General features: G+C 35.0%; 2 protein-coding genes across 4 annotated transcripts in view; both read left to right on the top strand.

The window, feature by feature from the left end:
• LOC136806446 (kinesin-II 85 kDa subunit-like) overlaps positions 1-1830 on the top strand; it is a 205037-nt gene extending 203207 nt beyond the window's left edge. Inside the window, exons 17-20 of the mRNA XM_067063023.1 lie at positions 110-163; positions 514-582; positions 842-972; positions 1298-1830. Of these exons, the coding sequence (XP_066919124.1) occupies positions 110-163; positions 514-582; positions 842-972; positions 1298-1391 (348 nt within the window). The 3' untranslated portion in view covers positions 1392-1830. The remainder of the gene's footprint in view (positions 1-109; positions 164-513; positions 583-841; positions 973-1297) is intronic.
• Positions 1831-2081: 251 nt separating this feature from the next.
• Positions 2082-13109, top strand: LOC136806455 (arfaptin-2-like). Of its 3 annotated transcripts, none has more exons than XM_067063034.1 (3): positions 2082-2181; positions 11188-11951; positions 12214-13109. In XM_067063034.1, exons 1-3 carry the CDS (start codon positions 2148-2150, stop codon positions 12364-12366), a joined length of 951 nt encoding a protein of 316 aa, XP_066919135.1. In that variant the 5' UTR covers positions 2082-2147; the 3' UTR covers positions 12367-13109. The 3 variants fall into 3 exon arrangements, with proteins under 3 accessions (XP_066919135.1, XP_066919134.1, XP_066919136.1); XM_067063033.1 differs by lacking the exon at positions 2082-2181 and adding an exon at positions 2594-2893; XM_067063035.1 differs by lacking the exon at positions 2082-2181 and adding an exon at positions 2594-2656.
• Positions 13110-18505: the final 5396 nt, after the last annotated feature.

The raw sequence follows: 18505 nt of genomic DNA on the forward strand, positions 1-18505 counted from the left end.
GTTTCATTGTTTCAATGTTCACTGATTAGTTTGATAACCAGGTAGGTCCATAAAAGTATCACTTGTTTCATTATTTTTCACAACGAATTTGTTATCATGTTTCTTTCAGGAGATGATTCAACAGGGTATGATATGGAACGAAGAAACCGGCGAATGGCAATTGGTAAAATTTAGTTTTTTCTATCCCCATTGAAATTCAACTTACCGTATGTCAATCAATGTTTATCTTTGGGGTCTTTCTATCAAAACCAGCATATCCCAGAGTTCATCAAAACAAATAGAAATTCAAAATCTAAAAGCACCCTAGCTTATAACGCGGTGGCATAAGGTAGTGCCAAAGCACCAAACGGGGCACCAAATTTACTGATAATTTTATTGATACCGGTTATTAAAAGATTTGTAAAAAGCACTTTTGATTTTGTCTTTGGCAAATGAGTATTCTTTATTCTTTACTTCAATGTAAACTTTTTTTTATTTCTGTATTTTTGATACCCATTATTATCCCTTTTGTAGCGTTATGTGGCGTACACTGGTAACAACATGAGAAAGTTACCGCAAAGTCCTGAGAAAGATAAAGAAGTGGTATGTTTTTCTTCACTCTTTGGTAGAAGCTAGATAATCATTTAGACAATCTTTCGATGGTTTTTATGAAATCTGTAGGCCGGCCATTACTGTAGAATTTAATTTTTTTGCTGAATACTGCTAAAGCTGATAAAGGAGGATAATGTGAAGTTCAATTAAATTCAGATTGGATGAGATGTAATATTTTCTTGGACCATCTCTATGCAGCTTCCGCCAACATGGAAATGGTGCTGTGATTTATTGACTTTTTTTATCGTAGGTGGATGCATTGGACCTATCAAGCGTCTTTTTAACGTACAATCCTGGTATACCGCAAGACGGTGGAAGCGGCAAGAAGTCTCGTCCCAAAACTGCACGTGCTAAATCTGCTAGGCCGAAGACAGCTAAAAAGTTAGTGTTCGACAACCCTTTTTATTACATATTTTTATTCCTTCGCAGCTTAACTTTTTGTGATATTTTCTCGTAAATGATGTCAAATACTGAAAAGGGTTAAAGTTTCACCAGAACAACAACCATCAAAATCTTGCGAATTTTATATTTTATAAATTTCTTTTCTTCTAATACTTGATAATAAAGAACAAAAGGTAGAAAAGGATTCATTTGGTTTTTCTTATAAACTATTGTGGAAAGGGGTCAAATTTTTCAATTGCGAAAGTTTCAAAGTAAAATTGATTCCTTCAGGAGGTAAACAACATCAATATTTTTGTTTTCCCAGGAAAGCTGGCAAATCATCAAGTAGCACAGACGTTCATGATGAAGACCTTTTCCCGATGTCCAAGAGATCTCAAACTCCCTTGAAGTTATTCTGAATGACGCTATGGAAAGTGATTACCGTAATTTGAGGTTCTCTGGGAAGGGAAACATCTTTTGTGACAAAATATAATTACGCTACTATACCAAAACTCTAGAGAACTGAGGGAACCTCTTGGCAACTCACTGGCAAAAAATATAATGCCCTCGAGGCTCTAAGGAAGACTGAAAGGTGGAGAAATATTTATGAGGTTATTCGTTAAAAGAAAAACGACAAATATTTAGGAGTCAATGTAAATAAAGTGCTAGATTCATTTTTACTAGGTAGTTTTTAACCTATTATTGTTTCGTTTTTTTCTAAATTGATCTTTGTTTATTTTAATTGTAAATTTGAAAATATTAAAGATTGTAAAATTTACACACACTGATTGGATTTTTAGACTATTTTATTCGTTGCTGAAATATATTTTGTTTGTACTCGTACACTCGACGAAGAAACCAAGTTTCTAAATTTCTGTGACTTGAATTGAAGATTTTGTGAGTGCTTACAGAAGCAAAACGATGAATGCACAACATTAAGCAAAATACTCTGCTATGCTATCCCTTCAAATTATACCGATTTGAGTGGTGTTAGGAAAACAACCTTAGTTTTGTTTATTGTTTGATGCGATAACTGATAGTCTTCCAAAACTGTTTTACGATATAATGCTGAATATGAAATTCACCTCCCGTGATGTGTTCTTCTATCAATCTTTTATTTACGATATTGTAAAAGACGTCGTTTTTGAAATCGAAGTTCGAGATATGGAGGTGTGATGCCCATCATATCAGCATTGCTTAGGTGTCCAAGTAAGTTAGATTTGTTTTTTACAAACGTTTTTTTAGAGTGGTTTGGCTACAATGTTACACCGCGACTTTTAATACGCATAAACTGTCGTCAAAATCATATTTTCTACCGTTGTTGAGAATCAGCATCGATGGAATCAGATAATTTTCATCCAGAAAACCCAAAGTTTGAAATCATTAAGTCTAATCCTCTCTATTGGTAATAGACATGTTTAGACAGCCTAGAAATACTACTAGAGTCAGCAATTGACAAATCAAAGTCAGTATAATGATGCTATATCAACATCCTAACTCCTAACTGCCCCCTCCCCTAATTAAACCTGTTCTCGCAGATAGTATAGTCCGTCCGCCCGAAGGGCGTAATCCTACTTATGCCGCCTTTTAGAAAGATTTTTTTTGTTGACGAAATCAGAAATTGCAAAGCGCGGATGTGTTGTGTTATATTTCAAGATGGCGGCTCAAGGCGAGGGAAATATCGGTGGGTATATTCCTCCAACTTTTCCCCAGAGAAACGGTTATGAGCGAGAGACCCCGATCCTAGACTCAGGTCCAGATCATTCAATGGAAGACATGATAAAAGAGGCAACTGATATGCAATCAGGATCGAGTTTCAACCGATCCAGGCTTCGAATGCAAACTGATGAAGGTGTATCACCGTTTCAACAACCTGCAGCGCAACCAAACTCTTCTTACTCCTCTTCTAGTAGTTACAAAGGTAGATTTCTCCTCTGACTAACATTTTTAATTTAAAAGGTTTTTTACTAACAAACATGTTCAGGTAAAAGATTTATAAGTCCTCTTGATTTTAGACTTTTAGTCAGTTTAGTTTAATATATAATAAACCAAACAAGACGACTTAAAGTCGAAAATTTCGCATAATACTTGAACATCAACGACGAAGACGCATGAAACGTGACTCCTGCAGCATTATGCATTTTGAATGAAGCGCTACACGAGGTCATAGATACCCTGTTTTTTATGAAAAATCTTAATCCATTAAAAAAAGATTCCTTAAAAAATGCGACTAAAGAATTCCATTCTATAAAGCGTAAACAAAATCTTTCAATTCAGAGAACTGCAATATACACTTGAGAAAAATAATTTTAAATGTTTTTGAAAATGAAGAAGAAAAAATGAACTTTTCATTCTTCGGTGCCAGAAACCTCATTTTGGGCTTTGAAGGAACTTGTGATAAAGACTTCATTCACTTGCGCAAAGTTTATATCAACTTCTTTCTATAAACAGTAGAATTTATCTAAAACTGAGAAAAATGGCTAGTCAGAAAAATCTGTTGTATACTACTTTCTGATATGAATGATGGCCCACCACCATCAAAATCATTTGACTTTTCCAGAAAAAAATTGAATATTGGGGGGGGGGAAGGGTATAACATTTTTTGGAAATTTACCCTGGACATTGTGACTTTTGATCCCCCGGACAGCAGGTCTAACCCACCCCGCCCCAGACATCAGTTGAGTAGTTGAGCTCCAGCTTCTGGACTAAAAAATGGCAGGGTAAAAACTAGCCAACTTTAAGCTTTAAAGAAATAATACTCATTGAGATTAAACTTTGACTCCTTTATAACTGCTTTAAACGGCATCCCATTAAACAAACCCTCCCCAATCTCTTGATGTTTATCCCGTGAAAAAATAAAGGGGAAAGATTCCAGAAAAGTAACAAGATTCTTAGTGCAGAAATGGGAATCTTATACAAACAACGGTAGCATGATTCAAAATGAAACCCTAATTAGCAAAATGTGTATCAAGATCGGTGAAATTTGATTGAAGCTTGATTAGTTTGATTTATTACCTTGTTTCCATTCTTTTTACATTCCGACGGCTTATTTAGCAGACGCCCACGCTAAAGTTTAAAGAGCGAGCCAATATCTATCATCCCATCAGGGAGGAAAATCTGGAACTTTACTAACCAAACTCACCGAACACCAATCAAACTTCATTGGATAAAAAACTGTCATCATTAACGAGGGACCGCTGTACATTGTGCGGTGGTGTACGGTGGGGCTGGATCTAAATGTGCTTTGTACAACGGTGAAAATAGGTTAATTTGAAATCTGCTGTATTATTACACCCCACCTTACCTTACCTTACCTTAAATCACCGTACTTACTGAGCATGATCAATTTATTGGTGCATTCACTAACTACACAAAATACTTAGTAGTAAACAAATATCAAACCTCTTTAAATACTCTACAAAAGACCAGAAAATATGATAAAAATTTATACAGCAGCAGCAAGTTTCAAAAGCATGTCTGATGTGCATAATCAAGCAGCCATTAAAAAGTTTCACAATGATTGTTTACAAAGGCTTGGTTACACTTTTTGCACTAGCGTATTTTATTTATTAAGAAAAGCCCTGTTTTTTATCACTTTTTATCTTTGTGAGTGAGTCCACCTTTAGAATATTTGCCGTAGTACGCCCGCAGCCAAACGCCCACGCCATAATTTGCGCCCCAAAAAATGTCTCGCCAGCCAGACACACGGAAGGCTATCGTAATACTTTCGCTAAGCGAAATTAATAAAGCAACAAACTCTGTCTAGGATGGTACTGTAGGGTGCAGGCCATATTTAAGAATCTAGCAAGGCAGCGTCGATAGAGATTCTGACGAGGTGTATTCTGTAGATAGAACTGTATGTGCAAATTCCCATCTCAAAAATGCCTTCTACTGAGATGACACTTGACTGGACAGCAGCCAGAGCAGAGAGAGCCAGAGGCTGCTGTAAGCATGACCCTGCTAATTCCTCGTTGCGCGGCCCGGACGTTCAATCCCGGGTAAGTCTCAAAAAGCAATGTTAAAATCCACAGTGCGTCACAAACAGCCATATATATAAACAAAACTGAACATTCTCACAAAAGTTGTCTTTTTGATTTCCCAAACATTCGTCTAAAGCGTTCACTTCCACAATAATTTATGTAATTGCAATTTCGTTCAGTCCACAGTCGGCTTCAACATATACACGTGTTTTTATTTTATATGTGACTGAAGTGCCTACTAAAACAATCCGGGGGTGAGTGGCGAAGCAACACAGCAGATTATTCTTAAAATAAAGAAATATCTTTTGACATTGACAATCAAATATAATATATTATATTATATTTCCTTAAATTCAAAAATCAAAAATTCGTTTTTCATCCGCAAAAAATAAAAATAAAAAAGTAATGAATTAATATTACATACTAAGACGCCTCCGTCATTTACTCTAGTTTAATTTCCGATCTCGGAACGTGCAAAACGCCCGTCCGCCCAATATCCACCCAATCAGCTTAAATTCGCTTTCATTGTCCTTTGACTTTCAAAAAATAGTATTTAAAAATTATGAATTTATAATAATTACAAAAAACAAAAAGTTTGATACTTCTAGGGAAATATTCAATAAATTCCTAGTTTCAATTTTCAGCGGGTGTTTTTCTAGGGGTTCGTTTATTGCGCAATTTTTGCGTCACACAAACTTTCTCGGCCGCTCGTAATAATTATGCATTGCCAAATTTAGTTCTCCATTGTCAAGTCAGGCAGTGTAGACCTAACTCTTCATACAAAAATTACGGGAAACGCATATTTGGACTTTGTACCCTATGCTGCACTCAAGCACTTGTGCCAAAATCCCGCAAAGGCGGGACAAAAATCAGTTTTTTGAAGTTTGCAAAAAAACGCCACATAGAAGATCTTTCAAATTCAGTATGTGAATAGAGCAGTAAAAAGTACAACTTTTCTATTTTTCCTTTTTTTTGCAAAAGTTCTAGGAATGAAAATAAAGGGATAATGATAATTGAATACTATCCATTGATGATCCGCGGCACTATCGTAAAGCTAGAATCACTTCGCGTACACTTCGCTTGAGAAAATGATTGACAGATTGAAGTTTTTCATCCCGCGCCGCGCGCCACGCGGGAGCTCGGGCGCTATGCGAGAGTTCTCAGCTCAATCCTCGGACCGCGCTAAAAATGGTAAACTGAGCTGTGATAGATCATTTCGATGCAAGTTGTTGGAATGTTTACAAGGCTCTTGACAGAAAATTGTTTGTTTTATTGTCAATGATGACAGTGTGGTTATTAATTTTGTTAGATCTGACAAATTGATGTTTGTAAGTGCACTTTATAGTTTTGATTCCCATTGAAGAATCATATTCTGGTTTTCATGTTATTAGATGCTGTTTTAGAGCTTTAGGTCTACACTGTCAGGATTGATGGTGACGTTACCTAAGCATAAAAAAGAAAGGATTTCGTCACTTTTATGCATGTATGAATTTGAGAGATATTCACACTTTTCATAGACTAGTCGGAATGCTTTCTTTTACTCGCTGGATTGATGGTAACTTTTCATCTTCATTATTTTTAAAATGAAGCACAAACGAAAAAAACAAAACTTCAGAAAGTTGCGTATTTCCAGTGAGTAAACAATTCTGACAATTAACAAAATTGATGATGATGATTTTTTTTCGGTCAGGCAAATGTCTCGTATTGGGGGTTCTAGTCTTGACCCCTAAGCCTATGCGAGATTGAAGAGTTTGGGTAAACGAGACAAAACTCCAAAAAAGCTGGTGTTTTGAAGCGCTTCCGTGCAATCGAAATATCGCTGTTTGTGACGCACTGATCCACGCAACAAGAAAATCCCAGGAGTCCGGGGAATTAGCAGGGTCGTCTGTAAGCATGCAATTGCACTGCTGAAATTTACGCCTAGGTGCAATTGCAGGTTTACAAATCCAGCCCAGGTTAAGATTGCTTGAGCAGATAGAAGAGTTCTCATTTTCAAAATCGTGCAAATGCAGTGAGGCGGGAATTTCGATTTTTGAGGATTACGATTTTACCAGTTTTTTAGCGATTTTTGCCTTGCTAACCCAAATCTTGCAACATCTTTACCTTAAGGAAGATCGAAATTAGAGTTTTTCAGCGTTCTGAAAAAAACGCATAGCAGAAATTTTTTCATCTTCACAGGATATATTCTCAACAACAAAATACATCTTTTGGTCTTTGGGTTTGTTTCTGACGTTTTTTCTTCAAAGAATATCGATCACTTTCCTTTTCCCCTTGAGCGCGTGAGAAAAAAATGATTAGCTCACGTTTTGGCGCGGGCGAATAAAGATGAGGCGGCAATCTTGCACTGAGGGTGCTACTTAGTTTCCGCCCTATTTTGCGCCCACGATAGAATGGTCTAAACACGGGGGTATTCCAAATGATAAACTATGTCATTCTGTAAGTGTTTATTTTCTGAGAGATACAAATACTGTGAGTTGTCCTAAATCCGACAGCCCTGCCTAATTCCGACCCCCCAAATAACTGTTATTTAAAAAAATTCTATGTTTACAAACATTCCCTCTCCAAGTTGAACAATAAACTATTGCAAGAACTCTTGAAACAAAACATCCAACAATGGCTTTAAAATGTCACGATGTTAATCAATGTGATAAAAAAAGTGTGAGTTGTAAAAATTATCAGCAATTTTAAATAATTACCTTTTATTCTGAATCCGTTGTTTGTGTTTAAAACCTTAACAAATGTTATTTGATTTAATGGATTCAATATATCAAATCTCTCAGTTTAGTTGACGCTTTGGTATCTGTGTTGCACCACACAGCAAAAGGTTTGTTTTTATTTTAGTTTGTATCTTTGAAAGACCCCATCAGAATTAGGCAGGGCTGTTGGATTTAGGACCCCTCACAATAGTATATTGAATATTATTAACTTATTTATTTAAGTATTTTTGAGCGCAAATTTAAATATATGGTTAAATAAAAAACAAATGATAACAGTTCTGTTTATCCTAAAACCCCCGGGAAAAGTTATTTTGCAGACTTAGCTATTTTACAAATCTTGGAATTCCGATACATAACCCGATTGGTTAATTTCGGAACAGCTTCAAGAAAGTCATAATGACAGATAATTTTAAAGGTTTCAGAGGAAATGTGTGTAATTTATCGATGTTGATGGCTTGTTGATTTTTAAAGAAATAAGATAACAGGTGTAACTTTTTCTAATCCTGGATTATCGAGGTTCCAGCTACACTGAAATACATGGCCAAAAGGGAAAAATTCTATAAAAAATTCTGAGTAAGATAAACCCAAGGCTTTCAAAATTCAACAAAGTAGTCAGAAGCAAATAAAGTTTTTTCAAATGAAAGACTAGTTAGGCATGCATTTAGATGCTTACTGCTCATTCAGATTTATAGTGAAAAGTGTGTAATTGCATCCAAAAATTCTTACATTTTCTATAGCCATATAATTGCGCGTTAAGATCTCATAAGCTAAGGGTACAATAGTTGTTTTAGAGAACGTGACAGCCTATTAAATAACAAATTACTCCACATACATTACTTTCCCTTAGCCAATAAAAACGTGATAAATTATCTTGTCTCTAGGTAACTGTTGTGGAGTAATTAGTTATTCAATAGGTCGTCGCATTCTCCAAATTAAGAAAGTTGAATTGGGGCTATTCCAAAAAAATCTTACAGGGGTATTGAGGAACTTTTTCCTATGACAAATATTGTAGGCCATTGCACTCAGTCAAGTCAGGCCTGTTCTTCTTAAAATAGAATACAACACAATATGCGTACAGATGTGCAACCATATGCTTCAGATTGCATATTTTCGCCCGCGTTCCTTTAGAGCTTTAGCATACTGGGCCAGAAAATGCACAATCTGCTCTGAGGTTATCAGATACAAGGCCAAAAGCTTTATGTTATGAATTTTATATTTTAATGAAAACAAAAATAAAGCTTCTATGGTTTAAAACTACAAATGGTTGTTGGGACAGGGGGGTCGGTAGTAAAATCTCAGACATATATGAGTAGTAAAAGGATTTTTACGAATTTTTACATACCACCACCCAGACTCTTTGAAGAGTTATTTTACTATCCTGGTAGCAAACAACTTTCCAACAGAAAATTTTTTCAAGTTATATAAATTTTCAGATTTTTCAGAAAAGTCATCCAAAAAATTAAAAGAATTATAAAAATAGCTAAAATTTGCTAATTTTACCAGTTTTAACTACCCAGGTTGTAAAATTTTTTCAACATTTAACACATAGATACCACCCATTTTAGTATTTAACTACCCTGGGTAGTAAATTTTTTTTTCGATTTTTTGGTCACACCATCACCGTAGTAAACGTCATTATGTCTGAGATTTTACTACCGACCCCCCCCCCGCTGGTTGGGATCAAATTGTAAGACCAAACTTTAGTGATTTTAAGGAGGGGTAGTGTCTAATAGCCAAATGCTAAAAGGGCATGAAAAAGGAGACTGATCCCTGATTTTGTCAAACAGATAATGTTTTTCTTCCAAAATTGGGCTACAAACATTTTGAGAATTACTGTGCAAAAAATCTGAAAATCTGTCGAGAAGAAAATAGAGGAGCCTGTTTTACGCCGGCTTTCGGCTGTTCCGGCAATTTTTAAGGAGTTGAAAAATGATTTTTCTGGTAATCAAACCAACGATGCAAAACTTTGAGCATCACCATGAAATAGTTTTGTTTGTGAAGAAAGAATCAAGTCAAGTAGATCAAGAGAGATTTCACTTTCGTTTTTATGTACTCGTCTTTGTATTCGTGTAAATAGTACTTTTCAAAGCACTTAATTTCTGTTTGAAAATTTAAAAGATTACTCACTTTTTTCGAAATTTAAGATTTGTGATGATGTGATGATGTTACATGTAGATATAGCGCAATAAGTTTCAAGAAAGGTGTACTCTGAGTAGAAAGGGAAGGGCTCCTGTCCATCCCACCCCGCATATAATGAACCCCCTGAAAGCTGGGGGCTGGACCCCTCTGGGACCCATCTGCACACTATGCCCCGTTCAAAACCCCCTCTTTAGTCGGCATCAAAACCCCCAGCCTTAAGATTTAGGAAACTGCATTGGTCTCCATTTTACAGGGTGAGGCTCGAATTAGACGAGGGAAAAGTTGGGAAGGCAGCCTTGAACGAAGTGAATATAATGCAAGAAAACTCCTTGACACATTGAGCTATGATTATTTCTAAAAGGGAAAATATCTTTCAAAAGTGCTAAGGCTTCTATTCATATCTATTAGAACCCCAGATAACCTCGAATTATTCCCAAAACATGGGAAAAATGTTAGTGGTATTATGGTCGTTTTGGAGGCTACATTTTTCATACAGTCATTATTTTGAGGCGAATCAAAAGTTATTGCACGTACCCTACAGTTTAGAGAAACAATATTGTTTAGTTAATTAAAAGCGGATTTGATATTATGATAGAGAGAAGTCTAAGCGAAAATCTCATTACATTCTATTACATATAACATATAATAGCATAACCTAACATTCTTTACACTTTGCATTTCACTAAAACACTACTTACACAATTTCGCATACACGAAATATACTTACCATAAAGGAGAAATTTACACTTGCTTTTTATGAAGCTTCTAAATCAAGCACATATTTTACTCATCAAACACCTCATACATGCAACGCAGTTTGTTCAGTGTTTCTTGTGTATCGCCAGAGAATGCATTTTACAAGATGTCTTGAATTTTCTCAACTGGAAAAGATAGCGATATTTCCATAACCTGAGCAAAACTTTGAACATTGATATCTTATTTTTTTTGAGATTTTCTTGACCCCCTTTTTTCTTTAGTTTTTCAAATATTTTTTTCCTTTCATTGTGGTAGATATATAGTTTCGTTGAATTATTCGACCATCTTGTCCTGGTGATTCATAACCACGTGTCCTCTCTCTTTCTCCTCTTCCATCAACACAAATTTCGTTATCTCAATATTTGCGCTATAACAAGAGAGACTTCTGTTTGATCGATTTTTATCGCAACGTAAAGAGAAAAAAGAAGCTCTTTGTTCATGTCTATAATATTTCTATAGATGTGTTAAGCTAATTTTCTTCAAAATAATATAGTGTTTTTTACATTAAAAGATTCTACGCGTAATATTATAAGGTTCGTGTTGTGTGGCAGAGAATTTCATGTAGAAGAGGGGAAAACATTAGAATTTTCACTGAACTAACTTGTCTGTCTTGATTTCTTCAGCGACTCCGAACACACTTCAATCACCTTTCGGAAACCCTCAACCACAATCGTCTTACAGCTCATCATCACACAATATGGCACCATCTGGCTATGGGAATCAGCAACAATCACAATCAGGAGGGTACAATGCTCCTCAACCTCAAGGAACTCAACTGGTAAAGGGTGCTGATGCTGGCGTCAAATTAGAAGCTCTAAAGAAATGGACCATGTCAACGTACAAATACACCAAACAAATGGTGTCCGAAAAAATGGGCCGTCGAACACGGACCGTGGATACCGAATTGGAAAAACACATCCAAGGCTTAAAAGAAATGCAACTGCGCTACACCAATTTGTTAAAACTTTCTAAACAATTTCAAAGTCAATTTCAAAATATTTTGGTCACACAGAAGCTGATGGGTGAAGCATTCAACGAGCTAGCTGTCAAGTCTCCTGATTTGCAGGAAGAATTTTCACAAAATGCTGAATTACAGAAAGTCGTTTCTAAAAATGGTGACGCCTTGATTTCAGCTCTTACATTTTTCAACGAGAATCTTTGGACTTTATCGACTAAAACGATCGAGGACACGATTCAAACGATTCGAGATTACGAGAATTGTCGTATCGAGTATGATGCCTACCGGACGGATTTGGAAGCACATGAGGCGGTCGGACAATCAATGAAAACGGAACAAGCTAGAAAAGAATTCAACGAGCACAAAGAGAAATTCGAATCTTTACGAAACAATCTTCAAATTAAAATGAAATTTCTTGAAGAGAATAAGGTAGGTTTTGGACGTTGATTCTCTCTTATATACACTAATCACCCCTCTCTTCTTTATCCAGTCGTTTTATGTTTTTATTTTGCACTTTCTTAATACGTGTCTGGATGCTCTTAGCTTATATTTCTATCCTAACAGTGCGATTTATAATTACTTGTTTTTTGATCATTTTTTACTGATAAGTTTTTTCACAGATTCGAAAAGATTTTTTTACGTTTTTCTTGGCTTTGCTGTTATAAACTTTGATTCCTTGAAATAACTTTAGGTGAAGGTAATGCGAAAACAATTATTGATTCTGCACAACGCCCTGGCTGCCTACTTTTCTGGTAACAAGGACGAACTGGAAAAAACGATGAAAGAATTTCACATTCGTGTCATGAACAAAGGCGAAGAAGCTTCCTTCCTTGAAACGCACTAAACTGAACTTGTTGCATTCAAAAAATCTTCTAGCTACGATATGATATTTTTGGATTTTGAAACCGGCATTAACTTTTTATTATGTAAAGAATTTTCACAAATTGCTGGTATTGAGGCAGGCTCTTTGCAGGAAAAAAAACCGAGTCAATTACAATTGGCACCTCTTACAATGGCCATTTTGATAACGGCTCTTACGGTATTGCGCCGCTGGTGAAAACCATATCATTGAATCACATATTTGTGATGATGAACTTTCAGGTTAACTAACCTAACCACTCACTGCACTCTGCCTACACCTGTATAATCAATCAAACTATCATTATCCTATTTATGTTTGGAATTAGATAATTTTCTCAATTTTTTTTTAATTATTTTCTTGGATACGTATTGGAAATTTATGAGTGATTTTGTGTGACGTTTATGTTTTCCCCTTTTGAAATTAAATCAAATTTGCTCAAAGAATAAGTCAAGAATTGTAAATCAACTTTACGACTCGATTGTCCGCTGCTTTAGATCACCTTCCAAGTTTATTAGAACACAAATAAAAGACTCAGCTCAATAATATTTGTTATTCTGTTTCAGGCTAGTTTATGTTTCTTTTTGGTATTTAATTTATTTCAGATTTTGATTGTTTGTTTCTTTCCTCCACCAAAATATTTTTTGTGTCTTTGGATGTAAATATTCCAATTTTTTTAGAACAAATAATAATTATTATAAAGAAAACACATTTGTAAGCTTTCAAAATACTATTCTTGCCATCAGCTGAATTTTAGAAAGAATGGCGTTCTTTTTACCATTATTCTACACAATTCCGAGGGCCAAAGTCCGATGACGGAAAAAAGGCTCGAAAAAAGATCTTATCCATTATTACTAAAAATAAAAATGTTCGGTAACCTGAGTTTCAGTGGCACTGAGAACAAAGGAAGGTACATAAAAAAGGAAGATACTGTGATTTTCGTATGTAAAGCTGTGTTCTGTTTTATTCTATAAAAAAATGTCTAAATTATAATAATGATGATTAGATAAAATTTCATTGCAAATGACAAAACTTAATCTTTTACAAAACGTTTCTCTCATTTGGATTCGATAAAAAGGCAACACCAAATCAATTGTAACTTTTCCTAGAACTACCATTCCAAGGGTAAGATGAAATTTGTTCTTATTATTTTTAGAGTTCTACCAATTGAACCGTACACCTATCTATCTATTTTAACATAGTGAAAATATTTAACTACAATTTTTATACAAAGTATTAGAAATAATATTGTCAAATTAAATAAAATTCTTTTGGTTGATTCAAATCTTTCATTTTTAGCGGGATTTGGAGGCTTGGCAATTAGATGTTAAGATATTCTCTCCTCGATATCATGGCAAACATACACAACTTCGACGCTTAGAGTCAGAAATCACTGTCAATCAATTTGTTTGGTGGTTTGGTCTCATCAAAGTCGAGCAGTTTGTTTTGTATCATTTGAATGTTTTAACTTGAACTTACATCCAACCTCTATCAAGTTGTTCTTAGTGTAAGCCATTCTCGCCAGCGGATTGTCTGGAAACAGTTTGCAAATTTCTCCTGCAATTGCTTTCCGCGATACATAATCTGAAAAAAAGAGTCGATTCATTTTTAATTCGATCCACTTTATTTCTTGTAAGATTTGTTTTCTTCGCTTCTCTTCTCTTCTCTTGAATGTTACAATAATGCCCTCATCGAGTCTTACTCGCTGAATTGTAATTAAGATGACTGCCTGCTTTAATGGGGACCTTTTTTTTAAGCTTCTGACTCAGAAAAGACCAAGAAGATGTATTTTCAAAACAAAATTTATTAGATGATGTTTCGTGAAAGCTTGAACGCTTGAAGAACGATGTCTCTTTATTTAAGATCAGGTTTCTTTTTGTTTTTCAGGGTTACATTGAATATGAAAAGAAAGCTACCTGGAGAAGTGCATCCATCAAAGATCTCCTTCTTTTGAATTTCTACGAGAAAAAACATCGTGAAGGTTTGAAATTTATTATGCACAGTTGAACCTCTAATCAGCGGACACCATCAGGAATCGGATTATGTCCGATGATTAGAGGTGTCCGGCAATTGGACAATCTACAAGAGAATTCAAAAAGAATTTGAGAAGATAATTTGGAAAACAAAACAAAAAAAGTTAAAAAAACACTTATTTTTCATATTTTCATGTCTGAAATTAGTTTTACCCTCGATGGCAGTTAAATGAAGGGAAGAAATCTGTGTCTGCATAAAAGAGATGTCTCCGCCTGAAACTTTTCAGAATGATTCAACTAGGATAAAACGACCTGGGGGAATAATATTTTGCCCGATAACCAGAGGAGCGGTCCGTTTATTAGAATGTCGGGTTCTACTGTATATCAACTTGACGGCGGACTGAATTTAACTTCATGTGAAATATTTTGAACGTGTTTTACTTACTATAGTATATTGCTTCTATTACTTCCAATTCGCAGACAGCTAAAATGAAAAACAAATTACTTTAACATTCCAAATTTAGTTTATTTACGAAACGTAGTGTAGCGAAGTACACAAAATTATTGGAGGTCTTTTTATAATGACATACATTTGCTCTTTTACAGGGATTTTGGCGCTCTTAGCTACACTACTGATGACCTAGATTTTCGATCAATTTTGATGGATTCTTTTTTGTTCAGTTTTTAGATGGTTTGAGTTACCAGGAACCGCCAAAACCATAGTGGAAGTGATCAGACGTGATGGATGGCATTGGGCTTGATAAAAACCATCAACGTTATGCCGTGAGTAATTTTCCTGATGTTATTTATTTATAAAGGACATTAACATTAGGACATTCAAATTAGGACATTCACATTAGGACATTCATTCAATTCATATTTGGAGATGGTAACTGTGCCCGATGAAACAAATGAAGGGCTAAAATGAGTTAAATATCTCGAAGACATGGAGTCGAATGATTTAAAATATCTTACTCGGTGAGAGAGTGATCATTGTAGATGAACCTCCATTTGGTAGAGCGGTAGTTGTGAAGTTGTACCTTGTACCAAGTTGTACGTGTAGGAAATGCTGAAAGTATGCATCCTGAAATAAAGGGTTTATCAATTGAAAATAGACTTGACAAAAATGTACATCAAAATGTTTGTTTGCCGTCGCCAGGCCTTAGATTTTGGAGGTGGGTCGGTTGGTGAATAATTTTGAAATGAAAACGAAAGAGCTAGAAGGAAATTCACCATTCTTAAGTTTAAAAGTTAGATTGAGTCAGACACATAGAGGCTCTGATTTGAAGAAAAAAATTCTGCTTTAAAATAGATATTAAAATAGATGGATTTTTTGGGTCGGCAGGTTTCGAGGTTGGATTTTTGAGTTAAGTTTTCTTTGGAATCAATATTTGGTTTTCAACTCATGGTCAATCTCATTGTCAGTCAGATAATTTTTTTCTGCTATTGGCTGGTTATCCTTGCTCTACAAGTAGATGTACCACGTTCTTACCTTGTTATCAAAGTTGAAGTATAGTGTCTCAGGCTTGGAATTGATTTCTGTTTGTACTGTATAGCCCCAACACCCTATTAAAAAGTAATGATAAGAAGGTAAATAACAGTTGATTTGTTTGTTTGTTTTCAAAGGCTTTTGATGAAGGAATGGTTTACTCAGATAAAATCAATTGACATGGGCATAGATTGAAGACATTACCTTTCTTTTTGAGCTTATACGCATCAAAAATCAGCCATAATTTTCCCTGTTTATCTTCTGCATAAGTTACACTAACTTCGGGTCTTTGTTTATTGCAAGCTTTTGGCTGACATGCTTGCAGGGTCTTGTAGTCCGCATCTGATAACAGCATTCCTTGGAAGAAAATGAGAAATTGAAATCAAGGTCCTCTGGAATGTATTAAGTCATTACAATTAGTTTTGGATGTGGTTTTGTCATTATTTCCTCGATTTTGATGTATCTACCTTATGTATCATCTAACTTGTATAAAAAAGAATGACTTAAGATTTTTCATACCCAAAGTTGTATATTCAAAAGTTTTACCTTTGTTTGCAAAATTGTGGACGAAATCTGTCTTGTTACATTGTATTTCTGAAAAAGATGATGAAGATTAGAATTCTTATGCGTGGGTGGTATTCTTGTATGAATTTTTATGTTCTTTTTACTTTTGCACCGTGTCAAAATAATTAATAGATTAAGCTCATATTGGGAAAGAGGAAATCTGTTTTCACAACTCAAGTTATTAATAGGTGGCCTCTCTTTCCTCTTTATTCTTAATTACTCTAAATCAGTGTCACCGGTCGAGTTTTTCGAAATGCCACAAGCTTCCATTTATTATTCTTGGTTAATGAAGAATTTTTATGCTAATGAAAGGACAGGGTAGTCGGAAATATACCGGGAAGCTAGTTCCGAAAACAGGTATTACTCTATTGCGAACTTCAATTCAATTTTGATTTTGATCAATTTGATACAATTTCAAAATTATATATTAATCTTTTAAGCTTTCCTTTGTTTCAGAAAAATTTATGAAATGTTGCTAATTTTGGACTCAGGAGTCAGTGGAATTTCCGTTTTTCTCGAGTATTTTTAGTAACGGAAGGGAGAAATCATCTACTTCTCGAATAGATCATTCTACTATTCAAGTCTGTCATCATTTCGACATCGTTAAGTCCAAACAAAAAATTAGTCCCTAATTAGAAAATGCTAAATATTCATATATGGGGCTTAGCAACCCTATGTTAAAAAGTATTATCAAGAAAAAATATCAGGAAAATGAAATTCCGAAAACAGGTTGTTTACAAAAGTTATTTTTCGAATCTTATATTTTTGAAGGTCGTTACAAACATGGAGAGTATATCATTGAGTTTCTAGCTCGAAAGGCTAGAGGCGAAACTTTAACCCTTCTCAGGCAAGAGAAATTGAAGCCACTTATTTCCCATGCAAAACACGCCGTAATCATGACGACGGATTGTATCTAGCGGTTCCTTTGTTTTGGAGGACTATATTTTTTGAAATCCAGCGATAAATTTTAGTTTCAATCCGGCGTTTGTGTAAAAACTACGCGCGAGCGTTCCTGATGGTAAATAAGTGGTTTCATTTCCCATCCAGGAGTCTCGCCTTTGAAACTCAATGGAGTGTATCTACCTAGGCTTTGTGAATTTTTGAAAAATTATCAGCTGTTTTTTCATGAAAATAGCAACTTTTCGTAATTATTCACCCCGCCCTCTTTTTAGGCTTGCAAAATCAGCTTTTCCTCAAGGCTTTCAGAGTAAAAGATAAGAAAATTTCTTTTTTTATCTAAAACCATTCATTGTCTATGAAACGATGCTGTAACGACCATTAATATTTTAATTGCAAAATATTTATACACTCTTGGTGGTCCTACATTTACAATTGTATTTAGCGCAAGTAAATCATTTACAACTGTGATATAAGAAAACAAGGAACTTCTTCTTGGTAAGAGGAAAGCATATACGTAAATTTTTGTGATATTACAGTCTTTGGATTACATCAAAAAGAGCCGAAATATTAGTCAACTAAATTTAAATCTATGATAGACTAATCGTCATGAAATTTCGAAACTCAAAGTGTGGGAACAATTGTTTTAATTTGTTTTGGTTAAGATAAAAAGGTGCGCCAGGTGACAGGAAAATTAGGACGGGGTATTTTCAGTTTTTCGGCAGTCCAAAGCAGTTTTTTGGTTAATTTTAATTGAGATCGTTTCTGGGCACTCAGGAAATTATGTAGAATACTAATTTATGGAGAATAGAAACAAAGTATACTTACTGTGGGATGCGCTCATTGTTGATACCTAGCAAAAGAAAGAAATGGGATTATTTGAGCAAAATTTGTAACCATCTTCAGCAAATAAACAGCTTCTCTTACCTCGTTTTCAAAATGTTGCTATGGTGATTGATTCCCACAGGAGTTCATAAGAAGTTTACTCTGTTTATACAGGGTGTCCGGAAAAAAATATCGAACTCGAACATGATTCTGAGTAGAAGTTGTTGCTTGTGAAACAGAGAAACTTTGTAAATTTAGTGAAACACACACGAAACCTTTCTTTCTATAGAAGTGGTACGGCTCGATACTTTTTTTTCAGACACCCTGCACAAGTAACACTGAATGGATTTAATCACCTTGGTAATGGTTTCGAGAA

This window comes from Clytia hemisphaerica, unplaced genomic scaffold (genome assembly GCF_902728285.1).
Source record: "Clytia hemisphaerica strain Z4C2 unplaced genomic scaffold, Clytia hemisphaerica genome assembly, whole genome shotgun sequence".
NCBI lineage: Eukaryota > Metazoa > Cnidaria > Hydrozoa > Leptothecata > Clytiidae > Clytia > Clytia hemisphaerica.